Source organism: Pipistrellus kuhlii, unplaced genomic scaffold (assembly GCF_014108245.1).
Source record: "Pipistrellus kuhlii isolate mPipKuh1 unplaced genomic scaffold, mPipKuh1.p scaffold_m20_p_2, whole genome shotgun sequence".
NCBI classification, from domain to species: domain Eukaryota; kingdom Metazoa; phylum Chordata; class Mammalia; order Chiroptera; family Vespertilionidae; genus Pipistrellus; species Pipistrellus kuhlii.
Genome location: NW_023425515.1, coordinates 187,898,039 through 187,915,650, shown reverse-complemented (window position 1 = coordinate 187,915,650; position 17,612 = coordinate 187,898,039). Strand labels below are relative to the sequence as shown.

Below are 17,612 nucleotides of genomic sequence, written 5' to 3'. Positions count from 1 at the left end.
TCCTTATGTCCACGTGACTTAACACCTTCACTTCATTCAGTCTGCTTAGATGTCACCTTATAAAGCCGACTTGCCCTGAGAGCCCTGTGTAAAGTAACAACCACTGCATGCACCAATTTCCCACCCTCCACCCCTGCACTCCCTAGCGATGATCCTAGCTTCCCCACCCTCTCTTAACACTTATCAACCCCTGACACATTTTATATGTTTGTTGTCTGTCACTCTGACTAAAACGTAATAAGCTCCATGTGGATAGGCACTTTGTCTTGTTCCCTGCTGCGCCACTGGTACCTGGAACATATATGGTATGCAGTAGGCATTAACTGTTGAAAAAATGAATAAATGGTATATGCCCACTATGGTTCTATTCTTCATTATGGTGAGTAGCTAAGTTTTTCCAAGTGGCTAATATTGAATACTAGAGGTCCCGTGCACGGAATTCATGCACTGGTGTGTGTGTGTGTGTGTGTGTGTGTGTGTGTGTGTGTGTAGGAGGGGTCCCTCAGCCTGGCCTGCACCCTCTCACAGTCCAGGTCCCCTCATTACTTATTGCTGCTCCTTACTGCTCGGCTCACTGCTCTTTAGCACTGCTGCAGTGGCCGGAGAGGCTCCCACTGCGCTTACCAGCCGTGAGCCCTGCTTCTGGCTGAGCAGTGCTCCTCCTGTGAGAGCACACTGACTGCTAGGGGGCAGCTCCTGCATTGAGAATCTGCCCCTGGTGGTCACTGTGCATCATAGCGACCAGTCGATTTGCATATTAGGGTTTTATTATATAGGATATTATCCTGTTTCCCCGAAAATAAGACAGTGTCTTATATTAATTTTTTCTCCCAAAGTTGCGCTAGGTCTTATTTTCAGGGGATATCTGATCTTTCCATGCACTAGGTCTTATATTCGGAGGATGTCTTATTTTCTGGGAAACACGTTATATCTACAATATTATCATGATGTTGACATTGGCAGTGCCCACTCTCAGAATGCTTTGTATTCATTTTATATCTTAAAAGTTGACTCTCTACTTTTAACCATGACTGAGATTCCTCCACGTTGTGATGTGGTGTTCCATGAAGAAAGACATTCCAGTTTTTTAATGAAAAACCAGGAGTTTCTTGAAGAGAAAGAATAGAAATCAACAATTTAACTACTAAGGTGGGTATTGAACTAGGTATTCATCTAGGACAGATCCATAAAGCCCTGCTCAGGTATCAACAAAGTAGGTGAAATAGGCTTGTGTCAATCCAGAAGGTTCTCAGAAAATTTACCTTCCCCACCAAGTTTCCTTAAGCCTAGAAAGCTGATGATTAATCCTTTATCCCTTATTAAAATAAAAATACCCTAAGAGGTAATACTGAGATTCAGCTCCAGATCTTTTCTTGAGAGTAGGTTTTGCAGAGGCAAGGGAAGAAAGTAGGAGCACGTGAGAACTAAGCAGAGAGAAAGTTCTGGAGCCAGGGAATGAGCATAAAGTTGAGCTTGCCAAGGATAGACTTTGGCCTGTTTTGTAGCTTTGCCCAGGACTGTGTCTGCTAATCTAAGTACAGAAGGTCCTCAATGTTTTGCTATGGTGCTGATAAAAGAAATTGAACCACAGTTGGGACCACTGTGTAGAGTTTACATGTTTTCCCCATGTGTGCATGGGTTTTCTCTGGATACTCTGGTTTCCTCCCAGATCCCAAATATGTGCACATGAGGTGCACTGATGTGTCTAAATTGTTCCCATTTGTGTGTGTGTGTGTGTGTGTGAGTGTGCGTGTGTGTGTGTGTGTGTATGCTCTGCAGTGGAAAGGCAACCTTGTCCAGCCAGTGTAGCTCAGTGGCTGACCATTGACTTATGGACCAGGAGGTCACAGTTCCATTCTCAATCAGGGCACATGCCTGGGTTTTAGATCAATTCCAATAGGGGGGTGTGCAGGAGGCAGCCGATGAATGATATTCACTCTCATCACTGATGTTCCTATCTCTATTTCTCCCCCCTCTCTTTTTTTCTCTGAAATCAATAAAAAATATATTTTAAAATATATATTTAATGAAAGGGGACCTTGCCAGGTAGGATCCGGTCATCCACAGCCCTGAACTAAAATAAGTGGGTTGGAAAATAATTACCTTGTTTTTATCCATCTTTCTTAAATATCTGTATAGCTCACATTTACTTCAGTGTTTAATATTAGAAGTGCTTTGGGTCTTTATTTAGAATGTTTGGTGATGTTTTTGTGACCAGAACCTAACTCCTGTTTATATCAGTAAGCCTATGGTTGTTAAATTGTTGTCATTATACATTGTTTCACTGACATCACAGTTTCCAAGAACCTATTGACAATGTTAAATGAGGACTTGCTGTACATGTGATCTCTTGCTCCAAATTTCTCAGTATGGCCTTAAAATTATAGCTATAATTACCTAAAATGTTTTGATAACCCAGTAGGTACAAGGTACATTGGAAATGAAAAGGAAGAGTTGACCCAGTGGGACTGAAAGGCTATCAGATGTTTGGAAAGATAAGCAGGAAAGGGAGGAGGCATTGCATTATACATATCCACATGATCTTGGCCTAAGAAATAGGAAACCGAATGAAAGTGTTTGTGTTAAGGCGAAATGAGTAAAATGGAGCACTATCGGCTCTCAGTTGACACGCCAGAAACAGTAAGGTGAGGTAGGCTTCTTTGAGCAACCCACAATGGATCATGAGGGAAAATATTAAAGGCCAATCTATATATGCTTTTAAAAAAGTAACAGGTCACAAATATCAAACAAGTACCTCAGTGTTTGTGGAAATTGGTTCTTAGTGTAGGAGTTTTTGTAATCAACAAGGGTTTACTGATTTGTTCTTTCTGGTGGAAAAGAATTAGGCAAGAACCTAGAGGTAGGCAAAAACTTTGCTGGTAGTGACCATTCAGTGATGAATGGTCAGGGTGTTGAAGTACAGCAAATGTACAAGCAGGGCATTTCTGCTCTAGTGAAGGGTAGGAAATAGATGTTTTCACTCAAAGTTTCTTTCAGTTTGGAGAATCTGCCACTGATTAAATGTATGAAGTTGGGCAAGTGTAAAACCCCCACATGTCAGTTTCCTTATCCATGAAATGAGAATAAAACAGTCCCCAGCCTGGCCGGCATGGCTCAGTGGTTGAGCATCAACCTATGAACCAGGAGGTCATGGTTCAATGCCCAGTCAGGGCACATGCCCCGAATGTAGCTTGGTCCCCAGTAGGGGGTGTGCAGGAGGCAGCCAATTAATGATTCTCTCTCATCATTGGTATTTCTCTCTCTCTCTCTCCCTCTCCCTTCCTCTCTGAAATAAATATATTTTTAAAAGTTCTCTCTTATATAAAGGAGTTTATTGGCTGTGCCTTTATTCATTGTACTGGTTATTGTTGCTTTGTAAAAAGCTACTCCAAGTACTCATTTTTGTGTGCTCACAGATCCTGTGGGTCAGGAATTCAAAAAGAGTACAGTGGAGGGGCGCCTGAGTTTTGAACCGCGGGCCGGAGGTTGGAGGGTGCTGCTTTGCCTGGTTGCCTGCATTGGTAGTCGGGATGACCGTCCCCTCCCTCGAGGAGCTGGACTCCCTCAAGTACAGTGACCTGCAGAACTTGGCCAAGAGCCTGGGCCTCCGGGCTAACCTGAGGGCAGACAAACTGCTAAAAACCTTGAAAGCCCACCTGAAAGGGGAAGCAAGAAAAGAAAATGGAAAGCAGGATGAAAGTCAAACTTCTGCATCCTCTTGTGATGAGACCGAGATGCAGATCAGCAGTCAGAAACAAGCTGAGTGGGAACCAGCTGGCCATGTCACCAAGAAAAGGAGAAGGCGCAGGACTGTCCGCAGCAGTCCTGACTCCCAGCAGGATCATCCAGAGATAAAAACAAGTGACCCCACTGAGTTCCAGAATCAAGAAAAACAGGAAAACCAGGCTCTCAGACCTGTTGCAGAAGTCCCATCGCCACCAGATGGGAGACAAGGAAAGGAGAACGCAGAGTCCTCGGGAAGTAGTGAAGTAAACGGTAATGAAGATTCAAAGGTGCCTTCAGAAAGAAAGAAGTCTGGCTACACAGATGGGTTTTCCAAATCTGGAAAAAATAAAAGAATTGCAATCACAACTCCAAACTTTAAGGAGCTTCATGAGGCCCATTTTAAGGAAATGGAGTCCATTGATCAATATATTAAGAGAAAAAAGAAAAATTTTGAACAATACAGTTCACTTAACGAACTGAAGAAGCGGTCCATAACTAAGGAAGTGGTGGCAACTCCAGTGGGTCGCCAAGGAAGATTCTCTATGGCTTGTACTCCCTCAAGCCAGCAGCGCTCACAAGGCCGGGCCCCGGGTGCTGCAGATCTGAGCACCTTGTATATGAAGGGGTCGGTCAAGCGTTCCACTCTCTCAGCAACTAAAATGAATGTCAGGTTTTCAGCTGCTACTAAAGATAATGAATATAAGCGTTCACTGACTAAGACTCCGGCCAGAAAGTCTCCACATGTGTCCATATCTGGGAATACTCCAAAAGGCCAGGCTGTGCTTGGGGCAAACAAGTTAAAGACCACAAAGGGGGATTCTGCTACAGTTATTACCCCATTCAAGTTTTCAGCTGAAGCAGCACAGACTCCAGTCTCCAACAAGAAACCAGTGTTTGATCTCAAAGCAAGTTTGTCTCGTCCGCTCAACTATGAGCCACACAAAGGAAAACTGAAACCATGGGGACAATCTAAAGAAAATAAATCTCTGAATGAGCATGTAAGCAGAGTTAGCTTCCACAAGAAAACTTACAAACAACCCCCTCTTCAGACCAGGGAGGAGCAACGGAAGAAACACGAGCAAGAACGAAAGGAGAAGAAGGCAAAGGCTTTGGGAACTCGAAGGGGCCTTACTATGGCTGCAGATTAATAGTTTAACGTTCTGTAAATATTACTTTATTCCGAACCTTTTTTTGTAAATATTTTCATACTGTCCTTTCTACTTTGTCCAAAGGTCTTTTTCTGCTCTTAACTTTGTTCCTAAGTCCCTTTACAACTCAGTATTTCAATGAGATCTATCCTATGCTTTTTTCCCCATCCTATAGATTCTTTTTTCTTTTCCATCCTATTTTTGACCTAGATTTTTAATGTCAATTTCCCCCTCATGGCTCTAATATTAACAGATTTGCAATCCTCTTCTAGGCAAGAGCATTTACCTAGAGGTAGCTTATTATAGCACAAGCTTTAGTAGAAATTGACCAGTAATAAAGTAAGGATAGGGTAAGCTGGGGGAAGTCCCCTTTTCATCCAGAGAATCTAGTCATCTTTAATAAAACAAGGGGCCATATGGGTTGATTATGACATCAAAATTTTACCCATGTGAAGTGGTTTTTTTCAAGCTTATGCATCTTTTGTTCAACTCATTTCATGTAATTGTCTCTCACTCAATATCTTAACAACAAAAACTCTATAGCTCATTCTAGCTTTGCTTATTTAACAATATGTCCTGCCATGTTGAAATTTCAGGATTGCTGCTTTAAGGATTACTGTGCTGTTAAACTTCAATTTTATTCAATTTATGGAAAGACTAGAGTTTCTTAGCATCGTATCCATGTTTGTTGCACCTAAGTGGAATTTCTGAGTTTTGTACTGCTTCAGATTTTCATAAATAAAGTTTTTTCTCTCAAAAAAAAAAAAAAGAGTACAGTGGAGACGGTTCTGTGATGTCTTGGGCATCAGCTCGGAAGACTCAAAGGCTAGAGATGCTCTGGGAAGGGAGGGCATGTATGGGGGGGTAATGGTATATGTACAAAGATAATAATTTAATTAAAAAAATTTTAAAAAATTTTTTTTAAATAATTAAAAAAAATAAAAACCTTAAAAAAAAAAAAAGGCTAGAGATGACTCAAAAACTGAGGTTGAAATCAACTGGAAGTATCTTCATTCATGTGCTTCATGGTTTTTCCTGATAATTGGCTTTGACCTCAGATGGTTTGCTGCCTGGTACATCTACACGTTTTCTCTCCATGTTGTCTCACTACCGGGGGTAGTTTGGGCTTCCTCCCAGTATGGCTGTTGGATTCCAAGAGCTAGTGTTCCAAATGAACCAGACAGCCAGGCTGCAGTGGCTCAGTGCTTGAGCATTGACCTATGAACCAGGAAGTCACGTTCGATTCCTGTTCAGGGCACATGCCCAGGTTGTGGGCTTAATCCCCAGTAGGAGTCATGCAAGAGGCAGCCAATCAATGATTCTTTCTCATCAATGTTTCTATCCCTCCCTCCCTCTCTGAAGCCAATAATATATATACTAGAGGCCCGGTGCATGAAAATTCATGCACTCAGGGTGGTCCCTCAGCCCAGCCTGTGCCCTCTCCCAATCCAGGACCCCTGGGGGATCTCCACCTGCCAGATTAGGCCCACTTCCCAGGGGATCGGGCCTACGCTGTCAGTCAGACATCACTCTGGCAGCCCGGGAGCCCTCGGGGGATGTCCAACTTCAGCTTAGGGGAGTGGGCCTAAGCCGCAGTCAGACATCTTTAGCGCTGCTGAGGAGGCAGGAGAGGCTTCCACCACCGCTGCTGTGCTAGCAGCTGTCAGCCTGGCTTGTACCTGAGTGGAGCTCCCTCTGTGGGAGCACACTGACCACCAGGAGGCAGCTCCTGCGTTGAGCACCTGCCCCTTGGTGGTCATTTGTGTCATAGCAACCAGTTGTTCCACCATTAGGGTCAGGAGCAGTGGGGTGATGAGGGTGGCACCTTCCCCTGATCATTTGGTTGCCTCTCGCAGAGGGAGGCCAGACTGCCGCTTAGGACATCCTCTGAGGGCTCCCAGACTGTGAGAGGGGGCAGGCTGGGCTGAGGGACACACCCCCTCCAGTGCACAAATTGCATGCACCAGGCCTCTAATATATATATATAATATCCAGGGAGAAGCTATATTGGCTTTTATGACCTATCCACAATGATACTTATGCCAGAATCTATCTGCCATGATTCAAATGGAGGGATATATACCCCATCTCTTAATGGGAGGAATGTCACAATATTGTTGTGGAAAGATCATGTAAGATGAGAGATACTATCATGGCCATCTTTGGAAAATAAAACCTGTCACACCTGGACACCTGAGCACTACTAGAAAAAAAAATGTAACAAAAAGTAATTCATAATTCAAACTCCAACTGAATCCTTGATACTACCTGGTAATCCTACATCATTTCTCTGCTGAACTTGCTTCAACTTGGCAATGGTTATTTCATACCTCTGTTATCTCATACCTCTGCTATTTCATACATAGTGCCTATTCATACATAATAGGCACTATGTATGTCTCACCTAATACTCATTTCTCACCCCCTTTTCTCTCTCCCTGCCCTTTCCTAGCCTTTCTTGCATCTTTGTGACATAGTTCTGGTTAGTGAGATGTAAACAGAAACCAACTGGGGCGCTTCTGGGAACGCTCTTGCCTTGAAAAAGAGCTGATGCATGGAGCGGAGGCAGCCAGCCATACTGTGACCCTCAGGGAAAGTCCCTCCCTCCCCACCCCCCCAACACACCTCCTCTATTCTCCACAGATGACCTTCTCTCCTCCTTTACAGAAAAAAAAAAATTCTTTTTTTTTTAAAGAAACATTTTCTTTTTCTTTTTTTTTTCTTTTTTAAAATATATTTTATTGATTTTTTACAGAGAGGAAGGGAGAGAGATAGAAAGCTAGAAACGTCGATGAGAGAGAAACATCGATCAGCTGCCTCCTGCACACCCCTCACTGGGGATGTGCCCACAACCAAGGTACATGCCCTTGTCCAGAATCGAACCCAGGACCTTTCAGTCCGCAGACGGACGCTCTACCACTGAGCCAAACCGGTTTCAGCACAAAAAAAAAAAAAAAAAAAAAAAAAAAATTCTTCAGCTGGTCATTCTCTTTCTTGTGCTAACATAAGGAACATTCAAACCTGTAAAGAATTTTTGTGAGTGTATTTGAGCCAAACTGTTCATAATTGCCTGGAAGCATAATCTCAAGGTAAGTAGGTTACATGAACTCCTTCGGTGATCTATTGGGGAGAAAGCAAAGTGAGGAAACCTCTGGGATTGGATAAAAAGTAAAAGAATAGACACATACTTCTTTTACATAGGTGGGCACAGGATAAATAATAGTCAACAAGATAACAATAACAATGGGGGAGTTTTTGTGCCCTGCACCCTGGCCCCCTGGCGCATTGCTTGTGCCCTTGAGGGGGGTCTGGAAAACAGGGACAAGTTACGCTGACATTCCACAGGTGTGTTATCTTAGATGCCAAAAGACAAGTAGGTTCAGGAAAGACAGAAGATACTGGGCTAAGACTTGACAACTCACTGTAAACTTCTTTTTAATTAAAAGGTCTTAATTTCAGACCATCCTTTGTGGTTATTTTAGGTCTCTTAGTTTGCAAGGCCTCTATACAGACCTTCCCTAAGTCAGGTTGTTAGCATGTGGCTCCTTGCCATCCACACTTGTCACCAAACCTACCTATTTACCTGCTTGCATGCCATCCCATTTCCTCCTTCCCTCCCATTATAATAGAAGAAGGGTCTGTTAACGGAAGAAAAAAAAAACACATTGAAATCTGTAAAGAATTTTTGTGAGTTTATTTGAGCCAAACTGTCGACATATGCCAGGAAGCAGAACCTCAAAGGATTGAGATAATGCTCGGAAGAATGGCGGGTTACATTTCTCTATTTATACATTGCAATCAAAGGAGGGACATAGGTGGTTTACATGAAATTAATTGGTGATGGCGTAAGGAGGCAGGAGAAAGCAAAGCGGTGGGTAACTCCTGGGATTGGGTAAAATGTAAAATGACAGACACGTACTTAGGTGAGTTCAGGAACAATTAACATGATAATGAAGGAATTTGAGGCATCTGTCCTGGCGCCCACCACATTTGGTTGTGCCCCAGGGGCTCCGGAAAAAGGGAAGTTACAAGTTATCCAGACATCCCATAGATATGTTATCTTAGAGGTAAAAAAAAAAAAAAAAAAAAAAAAAAAGGCAAATGGGCTCAGTAAAGAAGATCCAAGTTGATCTTTGTTTGGGGAAATATTGGCCCAGGAAATGACTACCCACCATAACCTGTTTGTAGTTAAAATATTTAATTTTCAAACCATCTTTTGTGGTCACTTTAGGTCTCTGAGTTTGCAGGACTGCCAGGCAGGCCTTCCCGAGCCGTTCAGGTTAGCATGTGGCTCTTTTCTTTCACAGGTCCCTACTCCATGGATGGGTGAGGAGGGGGAAAACAGGGAGATTCCAATCTTGCATCCATTTTCTCTTTCTGTTTTGGTTTTCTGACTCATCTCATGTTCTGGGCCTCTATCACTCATCAGCTATGTGGCCTAAAGGACATTGAAATAACAAATATTTTATCCAGTGGATTCTAAGCCCAACAAAGGCACCTCACATGCCAGGGCTGGGAAAGAGACCGCCCAAGTAGAGGAAACTACAAGGCGGGGGAAGGAAGCCTTCTTCGGAGGCGCTGAATCACCATGTGGCCGGGAGAGCAGAGGGTAGAACGGGCTCGGGAGGCAGGGCTGGAGGGGAAGACGGGCCAGAGGTAGCCGAGTTCTATGAACCAGGCTAATGATTCTGGTTTTAACCCTAAACCATTGGGACAGGAAGTGAATTAAGCCCTCTGGGCCTCAATCTTTACCTCAGAAAATATATTTTAGAACTATGCTCAGTTCTCAGTCTCCTATACTTGCTTCAGAGTTCCTTAAGGACAATATATATATATATATATATATATATATATATATATATATATATATATATATATATATATATATTCTTTTTTTAAATCAATAAAATATACATATTTTATTGATTTTTTTCAGAGAAAGAGACAGGGATAGAAAGTTAGAAACATCGATGAGAAAGAATCATCGATCAGCTGCCTCTTGCAGACCCCCTACTGGGGATGTGCCTGCAACCAAAGTACATGCCCTTGACTGGAATCGAACCTGGGACCTTTCAGTCCCCAAGCCGACGCTCTATCCATTGAGCCAAACCAGTCCCGGCTAAAAATATATATATTCTTGACACAACTATGTAATCAGGGAAATAAATGCCTGTTGGGTGAATAAATGATACTGTGGCGTCCTCCAGACTTAAGTCATTAAATCAACCCATTGATACTCTTCCTCTTCCCTCTTCTCCCTCCCTCTCCACTCCCACAGCCCCTCCTATATTTTCCTGGCTTCCCGCCACCCTTCCCTTCCCGGTCCTGTCCCGCCCTTCCGCTGCGTCGCGAAGGTGGAGCGGGCCGGGCGTACTTTACGGCAGCCGGTTTGCGGCGGGGCGCGGGGGCCGGCGCGCTTGGCGGCAGGCCGCGGGGGGAGGCGCGCAGGCCGGCAGGCGGCAGACGGAGTCGCAGGCGGTGGCGGCGCCTGTGCTCGCTCGTCGGGGCGGGAGGGAGGGGATCGCCGAGCGTGTGCGAGGGAGGGAAGGAGCTCGCAGCCCGCGCCGCCGGCTCCCCGCAGCGCCAGCCAGGCCCCGCCGCCGCCCGCAGCCCCGCGCCGAGCCCGGGCCGCGCCGAGCCGAGCTGGATCAGGCCGGGGCCATGCTGCTCACCGTGTACTGTGTGCGGAGGGACCTCTCCGAGGTGACCTTTTCCCTCCAGGTCGACGCCGACTTCGAGCTGCACAACTTCCGCGCGCTGTGCGAGCTCGAGTCGGGCATCCCCGCGGCCGAGAGCCAGGTACGCCGGGCGGCGAGCGGGGCCTCCCCGGGGCGAGCCCTCCTCCCTCTCGGGGGCCTCACGCCTTCCTCTGCTGCCGGGGAAGCCTTGGGGGCGGGGGAGCGGGATGGCTATTCCTCAGCTCGCCCCCGCAGCCGGAGGGAGCTGGGATCGGCGGCTGCCCCCACACACTCCTGGGGTGGGGTGGGGTGGGGTGGGGTGGGATAGGTGGGTGGGTGGGATGGGTGTGGGGTGGGATGGGGTGGAGGGAGTGGAATGGGGTGGAGTGGGTGGAGTGGGGTGAGGTGAGGTGCTCGGGGAGGAAGTGGAGAACCTGACCTCCGACGCCCCTGCTGCAGCCCTAGGGGCGCGTGGACTGCCGTGCGGCCGCCCTCCCTTCTGGCTCTTGGGGCCCATTCTCCCTCCACTGGCCCCGGTCTGGGGTGTCGTTGTGGATCTAGCTAGGAAGAAGCCCTCGGTTTGCACATGAGTTCATATGTCCTGCTTCCCCAACCAGAAATACCAGTTTGGATCCCTGATAGATATGTTCATCTGCATTGAGGAGAGGGTTCCTGCTTAAGTAATCCTATTTTACCCTTAAATATACAGTATACCGATGTGCACTCTTCAGCCAAGGGAAAAGTTTGGAACTGGTACTGCCTTGTCTTGAGGCCGTTAGAAATGCGCTTCCCTCTCCCCCTACCACATTGGTTTCCAGTTAAATTTCTTTTAAAAAAAACACACACACACAAAAACCCCACAAAAAACAGTTGTTAGTGCAGTTCAACCTGTTTGTGTGTCTGATTTCTTCCCTGGGTGGCCAAAATCCCTCTTTCAGGTCACAACGGAGAGTTTGGGTCCGTTTGAAGCTCGGAGCTTTACGAGGATATTTGCTTTAAAAAACGGCCTGTGTTCTCTGTGATTTGCATGTCTCAATCCCCTTCCCTGCTGGGTAGAAGTTCAGCTGCCCTTACATTTTAAATAAGCTAAAGCAATGTATTCCCAAAATGCTTTGGGGCTGCCACCAAACAGAATCGGGGATAGTAACACTGTGGCTTTCACGCTAACATTTAAATCTTGACTTGATAAGTGTAAATATTAAGAACATTGGAGTTCTCCAAGGTCCCAGAAGGTAAATCTTGATTCCCTACTGCAGTTATGAAATAGTTACAAAAAAAAACTATTGCCCAACCGCTGCTCTGTGGTATCATATACACATGGGTTAATATTTTCTTGAGAAGTGAGTATGGTTTCTTTACACTGTGTGAATTTTAGAGCTTTGGCAAAAAGCTGAAGATCAAAAAGAATTTATTTCGAGGCACAGTGTCACTCAAATACGCATTCTGGCAAAAGCTACAAAGAAATTGGGATGAGGGATATTTTGTAACTTATATAAGGACCCAGTTCCTGTCAATCAATCCCTCAAGTGCAGAATAGGAAAGGACAGTTTAAATAGGGAGGGAAATTTAACTCTTACATTTTTGGAGTTGGTTTTAAAGCCCCACTGTTCTCCTTCGGGCTGTTGTATTACCCTGGTTATAATCACCAGCTGGTAGGGGAAATAAAATTGAAGTGTAAATTGATTTTGTTGTCATTAGGGCTTGGGAGAAGACATATGTGACAAAATTTAAATATAGAGGGCGCAGGCTGAAAAACCATTGTATGGTTAAAACAGGCACCGTTCTCTGCCAGCTTAGAATGTTAGGAATACCTTGCCAATTGAACAGCTAGTCTTAACTCCAAATTCTTTCAGGTCACCATTTGGCATTTACTTCTATCCTAAGCCACATTAGCATATGGAGCCTGGGCTCCAACCAGTGTTAAGCCTGTATTACAGAGCTGTAAACAACTCCTGTTTTTCAAGTCTGTTCTGTCGGCCTTACTGTAACCTAACACAGTATCTATTTTAAGATGTCTGGTGGTCGGTTGTCTTTCAGTCGCTTGCCCATCAGGCAGGAATGGAATCCACCCTAGGCACTTGAGTCATTTCCTTTTCACCAAATCATAATAGTATGGCTTTTGCCCACAAATAGATCATCTTGGCTCCCTCAAAGTAACCCCACCTTTACCTCCCAGGATTCTCCGCTGGCACTCATCTTCCCTTCCTCCCTCTCCTTGTTCCGGTCTCCACCTCGCTCTTCTTATTTACCTTCTCCATTCTCACCCTTCACTTAAAAGGAATATATATATATATTTATGTTCCTGGCTATTCTTTCCTGTCACTGTGTGTCCAAACCACTGATCTCCATACTTTTTTTTTTTTTTATCATGTATCCCTCTTGAGTAAAATGTTTTGAAACGTAATCTTTGTGATGTATGTAAAACATAAAATAACTTCTGTACCCAAACTAATGTTATAAATGCATGTATATTGTGTATGTGATAGCTGTAAACATCAGTTACATACACATGAAGTAATACGTTCTGTGCCTGTTTATAATGTACAGAATAGAATTTAAAGAAGGATACAAATGAAATGGAAATTCTAATATTTTTCTGTTTTCTTTCTACATCCAAGTATTATCTTGCATTGAGGGTCACTGGTTTATAATTCAGTCTTTCACAACAATATCAGCTGTGCTTAAACAAACACTCAGAAAGGGTGTTAATTTTTAATATCTAGTAGTTATAATGTGATGATAACAAATTTAGGATAAAAACCATCTCTACTTTACATGTGACTGAAGCGTAATGCAAGTGTGGGCTTGGAAGCCAGTCGTGGCTCTGCTTGATGCTTTGATGCAGACCTGGCTGGGCGAGCTTCAAACAGTTACCTGAACTCAGCTTCCCTTTAATGTCTGTATTTTTGAAACACTGTTGTAATTTACCCCTGTAGGTGGCATGTGGTAAAGAGGGTGTGAAATGTGTAAGTACTCTCAAGTGAAAGACATTTAAATGCTAAATAATAGCAATAACTGTATGATCCTGGAAACACAGCACTGCACACAGCAGGAGTTGTGGTTTGTAAAATACTATTTTAAACCAGTGGAAACTGAAATTTTCTATTGTAGCTGGTTTGGGTATGTTTATTTTTGCAGTTAATTTTCATGTATTTTCCCCCCTTGATAAATACTATATAGTCATTATAGAAAATTTGTAACAAAGAACACAATTACTAATTACCTCTTAACTTTTATGATAACTGCAGTTTACTTTTTAATGTATTTTTTAAAATAATATTTCCTTCCCTTTATATGTATATTTAAAGTGTGTTTTTTAAACATGGCCTAAACTGTATAAACAATAGCTTCAGCCAACACTACATTGTCAGCATTTTCCCATATAGTATAAACTAGAGGACTGGTGCACGAAATTCGTGCACTGGGAGGGGGTGGGGGAGTCCCCAGGCTGGCCTGTGCCCTCTCACAGTGTGGGAGCCCCGCAATCGATCTCCCCCAAAGAGGTAGGCCCCGCCCACCCATCCAGTGCTCCTGGATGGATTGCCCCAAAGGCGGAGGCCAGAGCGGGGGAGAGGGGGGGCGCCTTGGCCTCACCACACGGAGGCAGAGCTGCCAGGACCCCTGGCCTTGCCGCTGCTAGACACAGCCCCGCCCAGACAGCCCCGCCCACCCGTGTGCACACACAGCCTCCTGGTGATGAACTGTGACGGCATGAGGGTGTGATGACCATTCGCGTATTAGCTCTTTATTATATAGGATTCTTCAAACTCATCCCTGTAATGGCTAAATGATATGTCATCATATTGATGTACTACAATTCAATAATTTCTCTATGTCTGCATATTGGAATTGGGAGAAATTGGAAATGGGTAACAATTCCATGGATATCTATATACTTAAGGCTTTCTCTTCATTTCTGATTATTTTCTCAGGATAAATTCTTGGAATTGTCAGGGCTTTTGAAAGGCTTTGGTAACCATTGCCAAGTTATCTTCCAGAGGGGTTGTAAGAGTCAAGCCACTCCTTGGAATAGTGTGTATAGATCACTCGGTATAGAGTGGGTTTTCAGTTCATGGTAGGTACTATTATGAAGACATTCAGATGCGATTCCAAGGGTTTTGTGGACAGTTTGTGGTCCTTAATGCTAGAAGTAGTGTTATGATTTCTGTTCAGAGATCATAAAACTTTTTACATCATCCTTAAAGGTCTTAGAGTTGTATGAATTAGCTTATTGTTAAATATTGGTTAAGATTAGAATCCAATCTCGGGTACCTCCTGGAGTGAGCATCAGCAGCGTGCCCCTTCTGCAGATGAAAACCTGTAGCTGTAGGAATTGTATGCCCTCATAACTGCCAAAACTTCCATTTTGAGCTTTGTACTTGGTTGTTGTTTTTTTGTTTTTTGTTTTTTAATATATTTTTATTGATTTCAGAGAGGAAGGAAGGAGAGAGAGAAATATCAGCTTAACAATAACCCACAACCTTCGGACCAACTGAGAGAGAAATATCAATGAAGAGAGAGAATCATCCATCGGCTGCCCCTCCCATGCCCCCTGCTGGGGATCAAGACTGCAACCTGGGCTTGTGCCCTTGGCCAGAATCTAACCCAAGACCCTTCAGTCCACAAGCTGACTCTCTATCCATTGAGCCAAACCAGATAGGGCTAGTCTAGTATTTTTAGGGAGTTGGGGCAGATAGCAATATCCCATTAGTGATTATCTGGGTCTTACCTGGTACATTTTTATTGTTAGATCAAGCTATCCTCCTTTAAAAAAGAAATTGTATGTCTTCTGAGGAAAGTCTATGCTAACTGAACCGTGGTGTGGTGTACAGTGTCTGTGAAATGGGCCCCCAAAGAGTGAGGACTTGGTAGTGTTCCTTGTCCGAGTTCAGAGCAGGGGATGCTTTGAACAGTGGACACTGCTTTGATCTTGCTGGTGAGTATAGGCCCTTAATGGTGGTAGATGGCTTTGTAGCTCCTGTTAAGGTCACCAGCTAATCTATATATATAAAAGCCTAAGTGACTGGCCGACCATTTGACTGTCGGACCGATAGCTTGACACACACTGACCACCAGGGGGAAGACGCTCAACGCAGGAGCTATGGAGCTGGTGATTTGGCAGCTGTGGTTCTCAGGTGACACACCTGGTGCCAGAGAGCGGAAGCCTGGTTCTGGGATGCGTCACCTGAGAACTGCCCTCTCACAATCCAGGACTTCTCGGGGGGTGTCAGAGAGTCAGTTTCAGCCTGATCCGCGCAGGCCAGCAGAGGGACCCCACCAGCGCATGAGTCTATGCACCAGGCCTCTAGTTTACCAGAACACTTTGGACTTATGTGTAGGAAAGTTGTGTGTGGTTCTGAGAATTCCTGCGTGTGGACTTTTAGAGTCAGGCTGATGTGGTTCCACTCCCAGTTCTCCTTGATAGCTATGTAACCTCAGGTCACTCGTCTGTTTCCCTGTCCATAAAATGGGACAAATAGGCAGTGCTCTCGGCGGTCCTGGGCACTGGACCTCTTGCTTCAACAGGGTTTGGACGGACAGACCTAGGGACGCCCCTTCTTCCAGCCTCCGACCACTCTCCTGTGTCTTACCTAGTCACCACCTTCAGAAACACCTCCGGGACCAGCCAACACAACAGGTTTTTTTCTGCCTTAACTCCTATCACTGAACAACCATGAGCTCCCAGATTCGTTAGAATTACCCCACCACGGCGGCGGCTGCGCTCAACACCCTGGCCAGCCTGCATCTGCGGACCTCCCACACCTTCCTGTCTCTGGGCTGCTGTTTCGACCAGGATGATGTGGCTCGCGAGGGTGTGGCCGATTCTTTCACGAGTTGGCGGAGAAGAGCGAGGGCACCGAGCATCTCTTAAAGTTGCAAAACAAGCATGGCGGCCGCATTCTCTTCCAGGACATGCTGAGGCTTTCCCAAGATGAGTGGGCAAAACTCAGGATGCCATGGAAGCCGCCCTGGCCTTGGAGAGGAACCTGAACCAGGCCTTGTGGAGCTGCAGGCCCTGGGTTCTACCCGTGCAGCCCCTCGGCTCTGTGACTTCCGGGATGAGGAGTGAAACTGATCAAGAAGATGGGTGACCACCGACTCACCTCCACAGGCTGGCTGGCCCCAGGCTGGGCTGGGCGAGTGTGTCTTTGAAAGGCTCACCCTCAAGCACGACTAGGAGCCTGTGGAGCCCAGAGGCCTTTGAGGGGCCCCTCTTCATCCCTCCGGTGTCTGGCCTTTGCCTGAGCTTCTCCCCAAAACTACTAGTCATTCTTTTAACCACCCTGGAGCCCACTCTCTTTCATTGGACCAAATGAAAAAAGTAAACTGCAGTTATCTTAAAAGTTAAGAGGTAATTAGTAATTGTGTTCTTTGTTACAAATTTTCTATAATGACTATATAGTATTTATCAAGGGGGAAAAATACATGAAAATTAACTGCAAAAAAAAAGGGGGGGGGAGGAGGTGGCAGACAAATAATACCTGCTTCTTAGGATAATTATAAGATTTAAATGAGAGGACATGAGGATTATGTGGGCGACTAAGAACCTGGTACGATGCTAGCTCTTCGTAGAAGTTCTCAGTGGAAGCTGTCTGTCTACTCTTTAATAAGGCTTTCCATGTGTCACTTCCAGCCTGAAGAGAACTCTAGTCCTGTGGATGGGAGCATTCTGACTCCTGGTTTTGAGTCCTTGTAGATAATTAAATGTTCTCTTATAAGTACAGTTAGCATGTGTCGACTGTTGAACTTGTGAACCTGGAAAACTAAGAAGTAAACCGTGGGCCCACTGGTACCTTCACTGTGTGGCTTCATAATGGTGGTGCCACCTCGAGAGTGTCTGCCCGGCCTTACTCTTAGCACGCCCCTTCTTTCTGGCTGTGCACTTCAACCTGGGATGCTGGTCACTTCAGGCTTATGGTGGTTTTTTTCAAGCAATCCTGCAAGTTATAGAAGGACTTGGGTTGTATTGCAAACAATCTGTATTGATTTCGGTGTGCTTTTTATTCAGAGATACACACTTAAATAAGGGAGTGTGAATAGGTTGATGGTGATAGTTGCA

At 45.0% G+C, this 17,612-nt stretch overlaps 2 protein-coding genes and 1 long non-coding RNA gene across 9 annotated transcripts in view; all 3 read left to right on the top strand.

The window, feature by feature from the left end:
* The first annotated feature begins 3,460 nt into the window (after positions 1-3,460).
* Positions 3,461-5,198, top strand: LOC118723544 (nucleolar and spindle-associated protein 1-like). Its single transcript, XM_036445970.1, has one exon. The coding sequence runs from the start codon at positions 3,531-3,533 to the stop codon at positions 4,872-4,874; it is 1,344 nt and encodes a 447-aa protein (XP_036301863.1). The 5' UTR covers positions 3,461-3,530; the 3' UTR covers positions 4,875-5,198.
* Positions 5,199-10,343: 5,145 nt separating this feature from the next.
* The window catches only part of LOC118723541 (protein DDI1 homolog 2), a 36,493-nt gene continuing 29,224 nt past the window's right edge, over positions 10,344-17,612 (top strand). The window contains exon 1 of one of the 7 annotated variants that reach the window (XM_045585181.1): positions 10,344-10,673. In XM_045585181.1, coding sequence (XP_045441137.1) covers positions 10,536-10,673 — 138 coding nt within the window. In that variant the 5' untranslated portion in view covers positions 10,344-10,535. The remainder of the gene's footprint in view (positions 10,674-17,612) is intronic. The other 6 variants (XM_045585182.1, XM_036445962.2, XM_036445968.2 and 3 more) reach the window with 6 other exon arrangements.
* Positions 10,975-13,141, top strand: LOC118723548. The gene is made up of 2 exons (XR_004989296.2): positions 10,975-11,784; positions 11,928-13,141. It is a non-coding gene; the product is annotated as an uncharacterized LOC118723548 (long non-coding RNA).

What these genes read in the sequence shown, in the direction of transcription:
- LOC118723544 (XM_036445970.1), top strand. Translation starts at nt 3,531, where the DNA reads ATGACCGTCCCCTCCCTCGAGGAGCTGGACTCCCTCAAGTACAGTGAC.